At 35.3% G+C, this 19,680-nt stretch overlaps 1 protein-coding gene across 1 annotated transcript in view; it reads left to right on the top strand.

The window, feature by feature from the left end:
• The window catches only part of PXDNL (peroxidasin like), a 454,842-nt gene that overhangs the window by 238,879 nt on the left and 196,283 nt on the right, over positions 1 to 19,680 (top strand). Inside the window, exon 4 of the mRNA XM_032841176.1 lies at positions 7,217 to 7,288. Coding sequence (XP_032697067.1) covers positions 7,217 to 7,288 — 72 coding nt within the window. The remainder of the gene's footprint in view (positions 1 to 7,216; positions 7,289 to 19,680) is intronic.

The following is a 19,680-nucleotide window of genomic DNA, read 5'->3' as shown; positions in this document are numbered from 1 at the left end:
GCTTCCAAGTGTTTGAATTCCTTCTAAACTTTTTTTTTGTGGTTGAGTTTCAGTTTCAAAATATTGTGGTCTGAGAATATGCAGGGAATAATCTCAATCTCAAGTTCAGCCCTGTTTTGTGGCTCACATTGTGGTCTATTCTGGAGACCATTCCATGTGCACTTAAGAAGAATGAGTATTCTGTTGTTTTAGGGTGGAATGTTCTGTATATATCTATGAGGTCCATTTGATCCAATGTGTCATTCAAAGCTCTTGTTTCTTTATTAATTTTCTGCCTGGATGATCTGTCTATTACTAAGAGTGGCGTGTAAAGATCCCCTACAATTAATGTATTCATATCAGTATGACTCTTTGATTAACAGTTGGCTTATGTAGTTGGCTTATCCCATATTTGGGGCATAAATGTTTACAATTGTTAGATCTTCTTGCTGGATAGACCCTTTAAGCATGATGTAATGTCCTTCTGTATCTCTAGTCTTTAGCTTAAAATCTAATTTATCTGATATGAGAATCACCACCCCGCTTTCTTTTGAGGCCCGTTGTCATGAAAGATGGTTCTCCATCCCTTGACTTTCAGTCTGGATGTATCTTTAGGTTCCAAATGTACCTCTTGTAGACAGCATATGGATGGATCCTCTTGTTTTATTCAGTTTGCAATCCTGTGCCATTTTATGGGAGCATTTAGGCTGTTCATGTTGAGAGTGATTATTGAAAAATAAGTTTTTATTGACATATTGTCTGTGAAGTCCTTGTTTTTATAGATTGTCTCTGTAAATTTCTGTTCTATGTCACTCTTGGGTTCTTTCTTCTTTTATAGAACCCCCCTTAGTATTTTTTATAGTACTGGCGTGGTGATCACATACTCTTTTATACCTTGTTGGTGGAAACTCTTTACCTATCCATCCATTTTGAATGTCAGCCTTGCTGGATAAAGTATTCTTGGATGCATGCTTTTCTCATTTAATGCCCTGAAAATGTCTTGCCACCCTTTCTGGATTGCCAGGTTTCTGTGGACAGGTCTGATGTTATTCTGATGGGCCTTCCTCTGTATGTAAGGAATCTCTTCTCCCTAGCTGCCCTTAAGACCTCTTATCTAAAATTATGATTCTTGAATTTCACAATTAACTGTCTGGAGATCTTTATAGATTTGTTGATCTTGGAGGTGTCCTTTCTGCCTCTAGGACAAGAACACTTGTTCCATTCTCCAAATTGGAGAAATTTTCATCCAGAATATTTTCAACCATATCTTCTAGTCTTCTGTCTTTCTCCACCCACTCAAGGATCCCAATATTTCTGACACTGGAACATTTCGTCATGTTATTTATTTGCCTAATTCTGTTTTCATGGCTTCTAAGCTGTTTTATCCCAGGCCTCCTCCTGATCCTTCTTTTCTATAAGTTTTTCTCCCAGATCACCAATTCTATCTTCTGCCTCAGTTACCCTAGCTGTTAGAATATTTAGATGAGATTGGATCCCATTGATAGCATTTTTAACATCTGACAGGTCAGTTCTCACTTCCACCCTTAAAGATTTTATGTTGTCATTAATGGTTTTCTCCAACCTAGCCATTGCCTGGATAATTGTAACCCTGAATTCCCTTTCCGACATACTGTTTATGTCCATATCCAATAGTTCTGTGGCAGAGGGCACAGTCTCTGAATTTTTCCTCTGTTGGGTGTTCTTCCTACTAGTCATTTTGGAAAGAGATGGTTGATGGGATAGCTGAATATATCAACCATGATCCAGGCAAGGTGCACCCTGGAAAGTTTCAGAGCAATTAGAAGTCACGACCAACAAGAAAGAAAAAGAGAGAAAAGAAAAACCCACCAAAATGAGCCCCAAAAGTAAGATTTATAAGGTACATAAGCAAAAACAAACAAACAAAAAGACCAACAAAAGTAAATGAGAAGAAAAGGAAGAATAACCTGGCCAAAATGAACCCCAAGAATAAGATTTATATAATACCAGAACAAAAACAAATACAGAGAAACCTTGACCAAAGAATAAGGTGGGAAGGTGGTTATAAATCCTTGATGTGGGCAATGAAGGTTATTTTGATTCTTCCTGGGAGTATCTTGTTAACTTTGTTAAAGTACTCAACTTTCCCAAATAGAAGGAATTAAAATTGGTTTATATATAAGGGTAGTATTGAATAGAGAAAAAGGATTACCTTGAAGCTTATATCTATATGTATATTTAAAAAAAAGAAAAAGAAAAAGAAACAGTTATATGCATGAAAAAGTTCAAGTTACAAAGTTATTATGGAATATGTTGTATTAAACTTCTAGTTGTAATGGTAAGTAGGTTCAAAAATTAAGATAATAAGAATTGTGAGAATGAGTTAAAAAAAGAAAGAAAGAAAGAAAGAAAGAAAGAAAGAAAGAAAGAAAGAAAGAAAGATTGTCTCTAAGAAATATATAAGTTTTAGGCCAATACCAGGATGTTAATATATTGTTTTCCCCTGATGTTAGGGTTTCACAGTTTTATGGAGACCCTGTGGTGGTTGTCATCTTGTTCTTTTGGGTTGTCCTCTGGGGGAGGTGTCTGCTGCATTGTTTTCCCATCTTGCTTGGGTTGAGTCACCTTGCCTGTTATCAAGGGGCTGGCTCTGTGGAAACTGGTTTTTTAGGCTTTTGTTCTCTGGAGGTTTTTATTCTTTGGGGGGTTTTTGTGGCTTTTCAGAGGGTCAGAGCAGAGAAAGAATCTGTCTACACCTAGACCTCCACCTCAGAAAAAAGCCACAGACTATTCCCCTCTGGGTGGTCCAGAACACACAGACTCCCCCTCTTCAAACTCTACTGAACAACATAACCTCCCATAGGCAGTGTGCACCATCATCCCAGTAGTCCCCCAAAGCTCCCACTTGTCTCTGCACACCCTGTGCCACTAAAACCAGGAGCTATATTGGTCCAGAGAGCTATATTGGTCCGGGAGCAGTCTGGGACTGCTGTCTGGAGTCTAGGCCTATGCCGAGTACACTCAGGCACTGGGTTTGCACAGGTCTCAGAAAGCTGCAGGCCAAGGGATCTCTACCAGAGATCTCATGGGGTTTTCTAAGGTGTGGGCTGGGAGCGCTCAGAGCCTTCTGCTAGTCACAGAAGGCTGTAGTCCTAGATACCACCAGTCACCACCTGCACTGGGCTCTCTCAGGCCTGAACAAGAGTGTACCAAGCCTAAGTGGTGGTGCAAGCAGTGAAAAGCCACGGGCTCAGGGGCCATGGACTGGAGGCCCTTCTGGACTCTCTCTGGCATGGCTGGTTGCCTATGTTGACTGTCCGGGAAAATGGGCTTAGGCCTGTGTCCATGGCCACCCAACTCCACCAGTTGCCTTTAAGATCTTTTGCTCTTTTTGAGTGCTTTTAACCAGACTCCAAGTTTGTATTGGGGTATTACTTTCCAAGGGGTCACTTCTGGTGGCTTCCTTCCCCTTCTGTTTATCCTCCAATATCAGTCCGACCTTTCCTACTCCACTTTATCTCTCCACTGATGTCTTTGCCCCCATGGAGATCCAGAAGTGTATAATCTTACATCTCAGGCCGATTTCATGGGTGTTCAGAGTGTTCTGGTAGATATTTAGCTTACTCAGAGAACTGATTGAAGCAAGGTCTCCTACTTCTCTGCCATTGGGTCCCTCTGCCCCATTTTTTTTTCATTATTTTAGAAGGTTATCATAAATATTGGTCCTTAGAACTACTAAGTGGTGAGTTCAGTTTGCTAATATTTTTATTAATTTTGCATTGATATTCAAAGATAAGATGAGTTTATTGTTTTCTTGTGCAAAATTTCTCAACTTTAGATACTAACATTTAATTTGAGTGGCAGATGATTAGACATGAGGGTAGAGAAGAGAGCTTTGGATGGCTTATTTCTTAGTTCAAGGCCATGCTCTTCTGTTGACAGAGTGAATCACAATTACTTTATTCAGTCTAGCCTTTTTTGGTGTGTTTTTATTTTTTAATTTTTTAAAGGTTTTATTTATTTGACAGAGAGAGAGGGCAAGACAGCACAAGCAGGAAGACTGTCATTGGAAAGGGGAGAAGTAGACTCCCCACTGAGCAATGAGTCTCTTGTAGGACTCAATCCCAGGACCTGGGCCCATGATCTTAGCCAAAGGCAGATGCTTACCCAACTGAGCCACCCAGGTGCCCCTGGGTGTGTCTTTAGATTATCTGATATTATCTTAGTCTCTGTAAGACCCTTTGGCTTCTGAATTCCTTCTTTACCTTTAATACCACTCTTCCACAAGATGCTTAGCAATTGTAAGGTGCTTCCCCTATTCATTTTCTCAGCCCTTTTCTGTCAATTCCCAGGAGTTAGGGCTCTGATTCCCCTGAGCTCAGACAGATTTTCATCAGGTTGGTACTTTCTCAGCTTTCTTTTTCCACCCTTTCCTTCCATCTCCCTTGCCTATAAAATCCTGCCTGACCCATTTCTGCAAGACAGCCTCTGGATCTGACTTTGCTGGTGTTACTATTTCCCCTACTTAATGTGAATTTAAGTTACCGATTTTCTGTTTCTCCTAGTCATGGCATAGGTTGTATTCTAGATGATTTGTTTTTTCCTCTTAGTTCATTTTTAGGATATGTGGAGAGGTTTGAATTCAGGTAGTTTCCATTATCTCACAGGAAGCTGGAAGTTCTCTTGTTGGTATTAACTTAAGGAGCAGTGTATCTTGAATGCATACATTATCATTTTAATCAACATGTACATATCTAACTACAGAAGTTCTACTGTTTCTTTTTAAAATACCATTTGGTCACCTTTTTAGTATTGTTTTCTATAAGATATAAGTCTAAAATGAATCTGTATATATGATATAAAATTTTACAGGTGTTTTTCAGTTTTGAGACTCCTCAATGAATATTTGATAATTTAGTTTAGTTTTTATGAAGCAGCTCATCATTATTTGAATATGATAGTAATAAAAAACCAATTTAATCCTTTATACACATCTTTACAGAAATTGGGTCAATTTTTTTATGCTTCAGGATATGATACCTGAAAAATAATGTGGTTCCTTGACATTCTGATAGTATAAGGGTTCTTACCAGGGAGGAATATCTGAATACTCTGGAATAAATTTACAAATTACTTTTTACCTGGTTTCTACCCATAGAATATAGGTTTAAACTTTTCTACATATTATTATCATCTTTGGAATTTTGAAGAATCTCAGTGCTATTTCACATGGTGGACCCATTATGAAATCAGAGTTCACAGAGGCAGTATCCCAGATATCAGTATAAGGCCTGAGATAGAGCCAAAATGATGTCTTTGAAATATTGATTCATGTACCTATACATGGATTCACACACAATTGATGTAGGAAAAATGTTAGGGTTGAAAACTGATGGCCAAGAAATTATTCTTAAGATGTCTTTGGTGCAAAAAGGTGGGCTTTATTAAAACACAGGGACAGGACTGTGTGCAGAAAGAGCAGCACCTGGGTCATGAAAAATGGCCTGTTATATACTTTCAAGTTGGAAGGGAGTTAGGGATGGCATAAACCATCCAGATATTTTGGAAACAAGGTTTCCAGGGTCCTGAGGGGGTTAGCTATTGTTAGGAAAATGTTATTTATTACTGTTTAGTAAAAACACAGTCATGAGGATCTTCAGATGTATATCAGTGGGTCATATGTTTGGAAGATGATTGCTAACATGTATCTTGGGGGATAGAGATAAAAGAAGTTTCCAAAGGAATTTTATATGTCATAGTAGGCTTACAGAATCCTGCAGGTCAGTCTAAGATTGCCTTTTGCACTTACCAAAGTATTAAAATCGAGGCAACTGGGTTCCTAGAGGAATGTCACTCTGCCTGTTTCAAGGACTTGTCAATGGGTTCTAAGTAGTAAGAAAATTTAATAGTTTTTCTTCTGCCTTTGTTTCCCAGATCATAACCATAGTTGAGAACCAGTGGTGGTTTTTGAGACCACAGCTCCATAGTCTTTATGAGCTAGTTGAAGAAACATGGTTCTAGAAAATTCCATTTCTTGTTTTCCTAACATATAGCTATATTTTTGAGATTGTTAGGTAAAAGCAAGATTTTCCATAATACCAAATAATGCTAAGGAAATATCTCCAGTAAGACATAAATCTCTACCAGTTACTACTACTGTTCTGAGAAACTTACAGAGGTTCTAATCTGTGAGAAGAGAAAGTAATTTGGAATTTCCAAAGCTTCCCTAAGCACATTTTGGAAAAGCAATCTTTTTCATTTTCAACTAGAACTGTGATTATGGCTTCTATGGTTTTTAAGTCATCTGCAGAAAGATTGCTTCAGAATCAGCTGGGAAACTTGTTAAGAGTGCAGTTTCCTAAACCTCACCCCAAGAGAATTGGATTGAGTAGGGCTGGGGGCAAGCTCAGGAGTTGTTTTTAGCAACCACCAGGTGATTCTGATGCATTCAAAGTCACTGTGAGCTCTAGCATATGAAAAGATGCATTCCAGAGGAACTCAGTAGAAAGTTGTAGGAATTCTGATAGCCTCAGATCCACAGAGGCACAAGTAGAAAAGATACAGATTTCACTTTCATGACATTCACAAAGTATTCACATAGAGATCTAAAAAAATGAAATAACTTTTCCATCCTATAGTTGATGAAAAAAGAACATAGTGTTCATTTGTTGTGTAAATAGTTTTCATTAAATCTTTTGGCCGGAATAGTTACATCATCATATTTGTAAATCCATTAACAGGTTCTTTTCCTGTAGGTTTTCAGCAGCAGCCATGGGAGATCCAAAATACATCTTGTGGATCCTGTTAATATGTGTTTACTCCCTTTAGATGAGTCCTATGATATTTGCCAGCTTTGCAAATATAACTCCTGGTTCAATATATTCTGTATGATAGAATGAATTTGAAAAAAAAAATTGTTGTAGTCCAACTTTTCTTTTTCTTAGAAAAGTTGTTACCCAGTACATGTGACCTCATTAGTCAGAACTTTTCTACAATCACTCTAAGTTTTAGAGGTTAAGGTAGTGATTCTTAATATTTTGGATCAAGTATTTCATTGAGAATCTGACAAGAGCCTTGGAACTGTCTTGCCCAGATACTTGGACATATTTAAATGAAATCAAAGTCTCCATATATTTTTAGGGAATCTATTAACATCCCAAAGCTCTTTAGAGTCACATTGTAGCTTAAAAATTCCTGATATAAGAAATGTGGCATCTATGCAAATTTATAACTTAATAGAATTTTATATGTTTTTCAGGTATCTGTACAAGAACGAAATTCATGCCTTAGATAAGCAAACATTTAAAGGACTCATATCTTTGGAACAGCTGTAAGTAATAAAAACTTCTTATTGAATCATTGATGGTTATGGTTCAAATAGAAGCTTTTTAAGTGTCATTATGTGATAGTTGAGCAATTATTTTAAGTTTTGTCATGCAGCTTGAATGATTGAATATTCTGTCATCAGTTGGATAAAAATCAGAATGTATGACAGAGTTGGCATGAGGGCAGGAAGATAGACAGCTCTTGGTTGGAATCCCAGCTCCTGCATTTATTAGTTGTATGCTATTGGGAAAGTTGCCTTCCCTGAATCTGTTTCCAAATCTCTGAAATGAAGGTATTTCTACTATAGATTAAGATATTCCAAACAAAGAGTCTAGTTTATCACTTGACACAAAATAGACATTTCATAGAAGGTAATTGATACCTGTGATTTATCAAGTTCATAGTCATTTATCTGATATGGGAACTCCCAGAGCATGAGCTCTAACCTCTTGTTCGACAAATGAATAACCAAATCCAATGTTAATTAAGTGACTTGCTTAAGGTTAAAAGTTTGTGGAATTGTTATTACAACCTAGATCTCCTGACTGCTATTCTAGTGCACTTTTTAGCATTTGACACCTTACTACTGGTTTCATGAATAGTTTGGAATCCCATAAAATTTAGTTTCACTTTTCAGAATTTCAGTTTGAAATATGAATTCTTCAGTATGAAAAAATTATGTTATATTGTTACTGTTACTGAACGGCAATTTCATGTTTTAGTGAGACATTTCTCTCAATTTTTAGTGCTGTGATGCAAATACTAATAAAATATTTGAAGATATTTTACCTCATTCATGACAAGCTATGGGTTATTTATCAGCTCAGATATATAGAATACTCCTTGATCTTTGACTAATAGGACTCTTAAATACTAGAAGCTTTTGATTCTCAGTTTTGTTTCTATCTTCACTGTGGCTTCTTATTTTCAAAGGCTATTTGCAATCATTTCTGTAAGAAATATGCTTCTGTAACAGTCCAAAGAAATCCAGATTTCTGTTTCCTGGTAGGCCAAAGTGTTAGACTATTGTATTAAAATATGATCAATTGGAGAGATATATATATATATACATATATATATTTTTAAAGAATTTATTTATTTGACAGAGAGTGAGAGAAGGAGAGAGAGCACAAGCAGTGGGAGCAGCAGAGGGAGAGGGGGAAGCAGGCTCCCTGCTCAGCAGGGAGCCTGATGTGGGACTCGATCCCAGGACCCTGAGATCATGACCCGAGCTGAAGGCAGAGGCTCAACCCACTGAGCCACCCAAGAGCCCCAATTGGATATATTTTTACAAACATTTATTTCTATTTACTTCTCTGCTTATTAATTTTCTTTTACATAACTAATGAGTCATTCTATGACAAAGTGTGTTTCTTCATCTTTAGGTAATTTTTACTATATTGTAGAACCATCACAAAAACCATTAAGTATAACTTCTTTAATAACAAAAACAAACAAAACCCTTATTACTGTGATGTATTTTTCATCAAATATAGTCACAGATAGTTTATAAAAATTAACATATGAAAAGTTCTAATTCTTGTTTAAAGTGCACATAATACTCACCAGTAAATGCTTTATATTCTGATAATAATTATTGGTCTTACTAATATTGAGTAATATTATTGCTTAAAGCCATGGAAATAGGCATTTCTGTTTGCTAATTTTAAAGCATGATTCCATGCTCTTGTGAATCACTATTCAAAGAGGATTTTTGGAATCCAAATATGTAATCTCTAATCCTTGGAATTTTTCATAATTTTAATTATAGCTCTGAAAGCCAATTCTATCAAACTAAAGAAGAGCTTGAAATGCCTAAAATATTTTTTCTTTAAGATTTATATACATGTCCTTTCTTTTAATGATTCTTATTGTTCACAATGCTTTTGGGATTAAAATCCTTTTTGAGAAAGGCAGGAAGACATGATAGTTGTTTGCATAGCTTTGAAAATATAGTAGGGCATTGTAATGGCAATTCTGCTACTGACACGATTGTTTAAATTCAGTATGAAAGTATACTTTTTGGTTTTCCTGTAGTCTTTAAGACATAGTCTGTGATATAAAAAAGTGGCAATGAAAAGTGAAGAAAGGATATTGAAGTAGGATTTGTTAGTGTAATTCTTTTTTTTTTTTTTTGATCTTTTGGTCAATTGAAAATTTGGTAAACTATATTCATTTTTTAAAAGATTTTATTTATTTATTTTTGTTTGCTTATTTGACAGAGAGAGAGTATGAGCTGTAGGGAGGGGTAGAGAGAGAAAGAGAATGTCAAGCCTACTCCATGGTTAGCACAGAGCTGACATGGGCTTGATCTCAAGACCTTGATATCATGGTCTTAGCTGAAATCAAGAGTTAAATACTTAACTGACTGAGCCATCTAGGTGATCCAAACTACGTTCCTTTTTTAGAACCACTTTATTGAGGTATGATTATCACATAAAAGGATGTGCATGCTTTATGTAAACAACTTGATGAGTTTGGAGATAAGTATACACCAATAAAACCATTGCCACAATCTATGTCATAAATATATCCATCACTTCCAAAAGTTTCCTTCCATCCCTGTATTATAAGTATCTTTGATAAGAATACATAATATACCCTCTTAGCAAATGTTTAAGCATACAGTTCAGCCTTAAGTCCTGAAACTATAACATTACCAGAACAATACATAAAGTCTTCTTGACAGTGGTCTTCAATGATTTCCTGTATATGAAAGTGAAAACACAGACTACAAAAGCAAAAATAGACAATTAGAGCTACATCAAACTAAGAAAAACTTCTGTACAACAAAGGAAAACATCAACAAAATGAAAGGCACCTCATGTAATGGAAAAATATTTGCAAACATATATCCAATAAATCCAAAACATATGAGGAACTCTTACAATTCAATAGCAAAAATCGAAATAACTTGGTTAAAAAATAGGGAAAGGAGTTGAAAAGATATTTCCCCCAGAAAGACTTACAAATGGCCAACAAGTATATGAAAGTGTTCTCAATGTCACTAATCATCAGGGAAATGCAAATTAAAAACATGATGTGAAGTCACCTCACACTTGTTAGCATGGCTATTATTAAAAAAAAAAAGTATTGGTGAAGATGGTGCAGAGGAAAGAGAATTCCTTGCACAGTGTTGGTGGGAATGTAAATTGGTGCAGCCACTATGGAAAAAAGTACAGACATTTCTCAAAAAATTAAAAATAGAATTACCATGTGATCCACCAATCCCACTTCTGGATATTTATTCAAAGAAGTTGAACTCAGGATCTGAAAGAGATACCTGCACTCCCATGTTCACTGCAACATTATTTATAATAGCCCTCTGTCCACTGACAGATGAATTGATAAGGAAAATGTGGTACATACATACACCAGAATATTATTCAGGATCAAAAAAGAAAGAAATCCTGCCATTTGTGATAACCTGATTGAATTTGGAAGACATTATGCTAAGTGAAGTAAGCCTGACACAGAAGGAAAAATACTATATAATACCACTTATAAGAGAAATCTAAATAGTCAAAGAAGCACAGAGTAGAATAGTGGTTGTCAGGGGATGGGGGTGGGAGAAATGGGGAGCTGTTAATCAAAGGGTGCAATCTTTTAGTAATGAGAAATGAATAAAACCTAGCAATCTGCTGTACAAAATAGTGACAAGCCACATTCTGCTTTTAAGATAAATGCTTTCTTTATATTGCATTAGAATATCTTCCATGTGTTGGCTACATGAAGATAAATTTTGATATTAAATACAAGTAATAAAGGATAAATGTTATTTTAAGCATTAATAAGGCACAGTTGTTTCTGTAGAATAATTTATATTATATTGAATGTGTCAGGGCAGTGAATGGAGTAAGGAGTAATTATCTTTATAAGAAATAGAATGCATTTTTATGTAGGAAGATAGAATTATTATATATTAAGAAAGAGTATATTAAATGAATATTTATGAGGATTCAATCAATTTTATCAAAGGTAAAGACCATTTCCTTGGGTATAATTTTCCTTTTTTTATATAGTTGAACACCACTGTTTAAGGGGGATAACATCTCCAAAGCATGTTTTTATTCTGCAAATGACGCAGAGGACTCTAATGCTTCTACCTTTCTGAACAAGAGTACCTGCTGTGTTCTTAGAAAGTACAGTTTAATATTTCTTGTATTATTAGTCATTCATCCTGCTTTCAATTACTCTTCTTCATCCAAAATTTCTGTCTTTTTTCTCCTGATACAATGGACATATTTTCATTGATAATTTTTTTTTTGCCAATAAATTTCTTATCCTAACCTCCTTAATAGGCACTGAGTATCTCTTGTGAAATGATATTTTCTAGCAATGGTCCTCATATGACCACTGAACTAGAAGTGATACCATCCATTTTAGTTAGTCATTATTTTAAACTTAAAATATTTCCTTTTCACTGTATAACTTCATATTCCTTACTTTTTCCTTTCTTTAGATGTTTACTTATTGCTAAGTGAAATATTTTATCTAGAGCATTTCTATTATATAAAAACAGGCTTTCGTACCTGTGTTAAACTGTTATGTTTTGCTCCATGTCTTAAATATCAACATCATATTCCATTGTCTACTGAAATTACAGAAAGAGACAGAACACTGTTTCCAAGAACGTAAGATCTTATGAACTAAGTTTGAACTAAGTATGAACTAAGACTGAACTAAATTTGATCTGACTGAACATGTGTTGCAGTTATCAATTATTTAATCTTGAGCATTTCACTTTATAATTCTAAACCTTATTTTCCTTATATTGTTTTTTAAATAAGGATAATAGTAGCTATTTGCCAGGTTAACTCTGAGATCCAAGGATAATATAGATAAAACACTTGGCAAGAGTTGATCCTGAAATAACAATATCTATTATTATTTTTAAAAATTTTTCCATAGCATATATTCTTTCTTTTTTTAAAAAATTTCAATTAATTTTTTTCAGTGTTCCAAAATTCATTGTTTATGCACCACACCCAGTGCTCCATGCAATACATGCCCTCCATAATACCCACCACCAGGCTCACCCAACCCCCCACTCCCTCCCCTCCAAAACCCTCAGTTTGTTTCTCAGAGTCCACAGTCTTTCATGGTTTGTCCCCCTCTCCAATTTCCCTCCCACTCACTTCTCTCCATCTCCCAATGTCTTCTGTGTTATTCCTTATGCTCCACAAATAATACCTATTATTTTTATAATTATATTTATTATTATTTTATAGTTATTAGTTCACTATTTTCTGAACAACTTGTTAAAAAAAACCAGCTAATTTGGGGCACCTGGATGGCTCAGTGGGTTAGGCCTCTGCCTTCAGCTTAGGTCATGGTCTCAGGGTCCTGGGATTGAGCCCCACATAGGGCTTTCTGCTTAGCGGGGAGCCTGCTTCCCCTCTCCCTCTGCCTGCCTCTCTGCCTACTTGTTATTTCTCTCTCTCTCTGTCAAATAAATAAATAAAGTCTTTTTTTTTTTTAAAGAAACAGCTAATTAATTATTTATTTATTTAAAGAAATGGCTAATTTAAATGGTGTATTTTTAAAAAAGACTTACTTATTTGATAAAGAGAGAGAGTAGGGGTGGGGAGGGACAAGGGGAAAGGAAAGGGAGAGAGAAGCAGACTTTGTCCTGAGTGTGGAGCCTGAAGCAGGGCTTGACCTATGACCTTGAGATCACGACCTAAACTGCAACTAAGAGTTGGATGCTTAACTGACTGAGCTACTCAGGTGTCCCTAAATGGTATATTTTTTAAATACAAAGTTAAACTTAGCTAGTGATATAAAGTATTATTAACTTAATGTCTTTGACTTTTCTTGATCTGCGTAGTTTATCTTAAAGGACTTTTCAACTTGATTACTTAACATAAGCCATAAATGACTATAAATGCTAACAAGATACCATCTTTTTAAACATGAAAATATATCAAATTATAAAGTTAATATTTCAAAGGTTTTTAAAAGTATCTTTTTTTTTTTTTTCAAGAAGCTTCAAGCCTGATTGCATTTTTTTAAGAATATAAAATTATAAAGAACAGAATAGCTAGCTTAATGTTTTTGGATTTATAGATACTTGAAAAATACAAAAATTTTGACTGGAATAAAAAAATATATGCATAAAACTTCTTTTGCTCATTCATTGCCTGAAAGTCCTACGTTAGAACCCCTTTAGGCTTATCTAAATTGTCACTGTCATTCATCCAAAAATCACCAGGTAAATCTTTGTAGTTAAACAAATTGAGTTTTCACTAATTGCAGTGAATGAGAACACATGCTGTGGGGAGTCATGGGGACTGTCATTAAGAGGATGTTAGAAAAAACATGTTATAAACTTAAACTTTGGCTAGGTGATTTTGGAGAGGGAAAGAAGGCAGGGATTTGCTCTAAATTGAATAATTCCAGAAAATGTGCACCAACCCTATGATTCTGTATCTTAATTAATCTTATCTATAGAGAGGGGAGAATAGAATGAGAATAAAACTGTAATTAATAGGATATAGGATTCACTGAATCTGGCCAAAAGAAGAGGGTGTTTGGTATTTTGTGGGTGGCAAAGTAATCTTGTTTTTGTTTGTGCTTAGACAAAATTAGCAAGTAGCCTTGTTTTGTTCCATTTTATCAAAGTCTCAGAGTAACCTTGTCTTAGCTTGGATTCTGTGAGATTATGTTCAGTAGAATACCATGGCCTATCCATGAGTGCCAGGCCAGCTTTTGAATGTCAAAGATAATCTTTCTTTTTTTTTTGTTTTTCTTTTGTCAAGATAAATTAGAGCCCAGAATTCAGAATAAAGCATAGATCATTACGGCAGTAAAGATTCTTTATTAAAACTTTATTTAAAATGATCCTTCCATCAGATCACTAGTAACTTATTCTCAGTATAAAAAGGATCTTTGATGTATAACATCTGAAAAAGTTCCATTGATTTATAAACAGAGACAAATTTCTGTTTTTGACTATGATATTGTAGGAGACAGCAGATTTACATTCTGCTTTTAAAACCCCCCAAAACAGACAAAATATATAAGCCAGCAGTTTTCAGGCAATGGACAACAGACAACAAAGAACTGTGATCCATGACACAGGGACTCATGGTGTGATCTCTGTGATTGTGCAGTTTCCAGGTTGAAGCACAGGGAAGGTTACATAGCCAGAGACTGGGTGAGTTGAGGAGGCAAAAATTGGAGTTTAGGGGTCCCGGCATGGTGAAAACTGGTGACATAGGGGCACCAGAGAGCAGAAAGCCCCATGGAGAGGGCTCTGGACCTCCAGGGGTTTCTCCTGGTCTTTGGGTGGATACTGATCAGTACAAATTTCAGGAAAAGACCTGTGCATAGAAGAGAACTACTGGAAATCTCTAGGTCAGAAAATTCCTGAATTTCCTACCCAGGGCAGAAAATATTTTGTGGTACTACCAGCCAGTGTGGAAGGACCCGATGCTACCTAGCACTGGATAGAGTTCTCAGTAGAGTGTCATCTTAATAGAAGGGCTAAATGAGTCCTAAGATGAAGATTTCTTTATCTGCTCTAATATGGGTTAAAACAAGCCAAAGAGAATCAAACTGCTCTCAGGTAATATAACCATGCAGAATGAAGTCCACTATTCATCAAGGAAATGCAACAAAATCCAGCAGTGAATAACCCAAAATTCACAATTCTTCTGATTCAATCAGAAATTGCCAAGCTAGCACATCATGACAGAGTTATAAAATCAAGAAACCAAAACCTGATAATACTAAAAGGAAAAATAAGCAAATTGAACACTCTTCTGTCAATAATTGATAGAAAAATAGATGGAAAAATCACTAAGCATATAGGAGACCAGAATACCAGTACCGACTTGACCTAACTGAAAGTAATAGGGCACTCCACCTCAAACCTGAAAAAGATACATTTTCAAGTGCAGAAGGAACACTTACAGAGATAGATCATATTCTAAACTATAAAATAATTCTAAATAATTTTCTTTTTTAATTGCAAATAGATTTATCTATAAATAGGAGAGAATTGCAATTTGGGACAAACTAGCTATGGTAAGCCATAGACAAGTCCAACAAACAAAGGAGAAAATGTTATTTTATGAGGAGGAGTGGGTTGGGAGTGGTTGTTTTGGACAAAAGTATATTGGGAGATAAGGAAGCGTTCAGGGTGATGATGGTTTCTCATTGGCTGAGTTGCCGGAGTTGTTAATTTTCTTATAGGAGGTGCAATGTGTATCCTTTTCTGTTGTGGCCTATAAATTGATAATTCTTGCCAGTTGATGATTCTTTTTTTGGGGTCTGTAACCCACACTTCTTCTTGTAATTGACACAAAATAGTACCATGTGAAAGCTCCTCCTCCTGGCTTCCTGAATCCATTTTAATAAGGTTTCCTTTTATATATTTTCACATCTCCTTCTTTTGGTCAAGGTCTTTCTTTGAAAACATCACTGATCAAGAATCAGGTTTTCTGGAGTTCTTGGGCGGCTCAGGTCTTGATCCCAGAGTCTTGGGATTGAATCCCACCTCGGGCTCTATGCTCAGAGGGGAGTCTCACCTCCCTCTCCCTCTGCTCTTCCCTATCCTCCTCCCCCCAGCCCATGCACTCCCGCTCAAATAAATAAATAAAATCTTTAGAGTCAGGTTTTCTTAATTCAGTGGCCTTTTGTCCCTTGGTACCAGGAAGGACTTTTTCTGGGTGTCATGTCCCACGTCAGAGAGAAATTGTATAGATTGGAAACCTACTGAGGTCATATGTGAGTAACAAGCGGTAGGAGGGAGAACTCTCAGGTACTTCCATCTTTGGTCCATATTTATAGGTACATTATTTTTACAAAGGTTTGACAGGCAACAAGTACAGAATCAAAAATAACGTGCCAATTCCCAGTTGTGTGAATGCTCTAAATCAGCACCCTAAGTCTGAAAGTAGCCCACTGAAAATATTTACTGACCCATATTCTGACTTCAGGGAGAAAATTCTCCTTACAGAAGGAAACCTAGAGTCATGTATGCCTCCTGAAACTCCCTGCTTCAAGCAGCCTTGAAAGCAGATGAGTGGATACTGCAAAAGCAAAATGAAAGAACTGAGTGCATCTGGGAAGATACAGTATAGGTATAAATATGAAGCAATAGTTGATAAACTTTTTGCAAGACAGCAAATCTTCAAAGACATCTTTAACATTATTATTATCCCCAAAGAACTATTTGGAACTAAATGTGTTACCAGTAATACAGCCTGTAAATACAAACTGTGAATTTGAATAAGAATTCAGAATCAGTCACATAAAAAGGTGTGGTCAGTTGCGCAAAAAGATGTATTTAAACAGAATGGAATACTATCCAGCAAATAAAAGAAATCTTGTCATTTGCAACAACATGGTTGGACCTAGATGGTAATATGCTAAGTGATCTAAGTCAGAGAAAAACAAATACTGTATGATGTTACTTTTTAAAAATTTTTTAAATTTTTTAAGATTTTTATTTATTTGACAGACAGAGACCACAAGTAGGCAGAGAGGCAGGCAGAGAGAGGGGGAAGCAGGTTCCCTGCTGAGCAGAGAGCCCGATGTGAGGCTAGATCCCTGGGATCATGACCTGAGCTGAAGGCAGAGCCACCCAGGTGCCCCTGTATGATATTACTTATATGTGGAATCTAAGCAAGCAAACAGCAGAAACAGATTTATAGATAAAACAGATTATTGGTCAGAGGGGAGGGGATGTGGGACAGATGAAACAGGTAAAAGAGATTAGGAAGTATAAACTTCTAGTTATAAGATGAATAAGTCATGGGGATGCAATATACAACATAGAGAATATAGTCAGTAATATAGTAATGACTTTGTATGGTAACAGTAACTGAACTTATGTCAGGGATCATTTTGTAATTTATAAAAATACCAAATCATTATAAGTTGCATATTGTTACAAAAATAAAAATGATCATCTTTTGGTAGAATAATCTTTTCACAGTGCACTCCTGGGAGAGAAAGACCTTAAGCATCACACCTTCAATCTCAAGATTTCCTCTGTTGGAAATGATACCTCCAGGAAGACTCTCTTCAACTGTGCTGGAAAGGCCCCTATCATGTATTGCTAATCAACCCTTATGCCACCAAACTTGCAGGAATAGACTTTTGGAGTCATGAGACATATATAAAGAAATCACCAAACCTTGACTGGACTACACACAATTTGGTGACCCAAAAGTAAAGATTTCTTGGAACTGAAAATGTCCTGATGACATCTGATGAGACAGCATTCCCAAAATGTCTTATCAGACCAGTTAAAAGGTTTAGGAAATTTCAGAGGTTGGAAATCATACAAAAAATGTTTTCTGATTGAAAACAGAATTAAACTAGAGAACAATAATAGAATGATATCATATAAATTTCTAAATTGTTAGACCTATCAAGCAATTCAAAGAGGAAATGACAAGAAAAATTAGGAAGTATTTTGAATAAAATAAAAATGAAATGACAACAAAATGAGATTTTGAAGATATAAATAAAGTAGAGGCTAGATTGAAATTTACAAAATTAAATAGTTACATTAGAAAAGAATGAAGATATCGAATCAGTGATCCTAGTTTCTACCTAAAAAATCTAGACAAGCAGAGAAAATTATATCCAGAATAACCAGAAAGAAGGAAACAATGAAGGAGTTAAAATCAAAGAAATTGAAAATAGAACCACAATAGAGAAAAGTGAATACACAAAAATCTTGTTCACTGAGAAAATAATAACATTGATAGACCTTAAGCCAATTATCAGAAAAAAAGGAGAAGATACAATTTACCAATATCAAGAATGGGGGTGAATCAGTACAGATACTTTGAAAACACTAAATGGATAATAAGGATTTATCATAAACAATTTTCTTCCAATAAATTGGACAACTTAATGAAACAAAAGAAAAATATTTTTGAAAATACAACTTACAAAGTTTACTCAAAAACAATGAAATAACCTGTATAACTGTATATATATAAATATATGTAATAAATTACATGTGTAATGAAAACATTTCCAGATAAAAATAAATTCCATGTGTAGATATCTTCATTGGTAAATTGTTACAAACATTGAAGGAAGAAATAAATCCAATGTGATACAATTTTGTTTTAAAAGTAAAAGAGGAACAGTTTCCAATTCTTTCTGAGTTGCAGTCGTTTTATGACACCAAAGTCAGACAAAAGTATTACAAGAAAATAAAATAAAAGGCCTGCATCCCTCATTAATATATATGCAAAATTCCTTAACCAAATACTAGAAAGTCAAGTCTAGCAAATTATCTGAAAGGTATAATAAATAAATCATGCACAAGTACCTTTAATGTAAGGAATACAGGCTGGTTTGACATTTGAAAATCAAAAATATGTTTCACCATATTAATACATTAAAGAAGAAAAAAATGACCATCTCAATATTTGAGAAAATATTTTACATATTTTATATATTTTTATAATATATATTTACATATAAATATATTTTATATATTTTACATATAAATATATATAATATAAATATATCTTACATACTTTATATATATTTCATATATTATTTTTCTCAAAATACTTGAGAAAGTATTTGAGAAAATTCAGTGACCGTTCATGGTAAAACCTTCAGCAAATAAAGAGTGATGGGAATTTTCTCAACCTGGTAAGCCACATCTAAATAAGGCCCTTGCCTTGGCCCTTACCAAGGCCCTGGCCCTTGGGTGGCTCAGTCAGTTAAGCATCTGCCTTCAGCTCAGGTCATGATCCCAAGGTCCTGGAATCAAGTCCTGCATCTCTGCTCAGCAGGGGTGTCTGCTTCTCCATCTCTTTCTCCCTCTGTCCCTGCTTGTACTCTCTCTCTCATTCACTCTCTCTCTCAAGTAAATAAATAAAATCTTAAAAAAAAAAAAGGCCCTTGTCAAACTTTATATTCAATGGTAAAAAGACGAGTATTTTACTCTTAAGTTTGGGAACAAGGGAAGAATGAAAGGAAATAATGAAAGGTGTTCATCATTTTGAGTCATTAGGGAAATACAAATTAAAACCACCACGAGATACCAGTACACATCTTTTAGAATGGCTAAAATTAAAGCACCAAGCAGTAGGGAAAATGCAGGGCTCCTGGAACTCTCCCACATTTGCTGCCAGGAGTGTAAAACTATAGACACTTTGAAACACGGTTTGGCAATAGAGAGTTTGGACACAGCAATTTTAGTTTTCAGTGAAAGCATTTACTCTAAATAAATAAAATATCTTTCCACACAAAGACTAGTACTTGAATAATTACAGCATCTTTATTAAAATAGTCCTAGATTGATTAAAAACAACCCAAATGTCCATCAACTGATGAATGGATCAACAAATTAAGATATATCCAATGGAAAAAAGACAGCCTCTTCGATAAATGGTGTTGGGAAAATTGGAC

Source organism: Lontra canadensis, unplaced genomic scaffold, assembly GCF_010015895.1.
Source record: "Lontra canadensis isolate GAN:19392208 unplaced genomic scaffold, GSC_riverotter_1.0 scaffold121, whole genome shotgun sequence".
NCBI lineage: Eukaryota > Metazoa > Chordata > Mammalia > Carnivora > Mustelidae > Lontra > Lontra canadensis.
The sequence above is the reverse complement of the archived record's forward strand: the minus strand, read 5'-3'. Positions and strand labels throughout refer to the sequence as shown.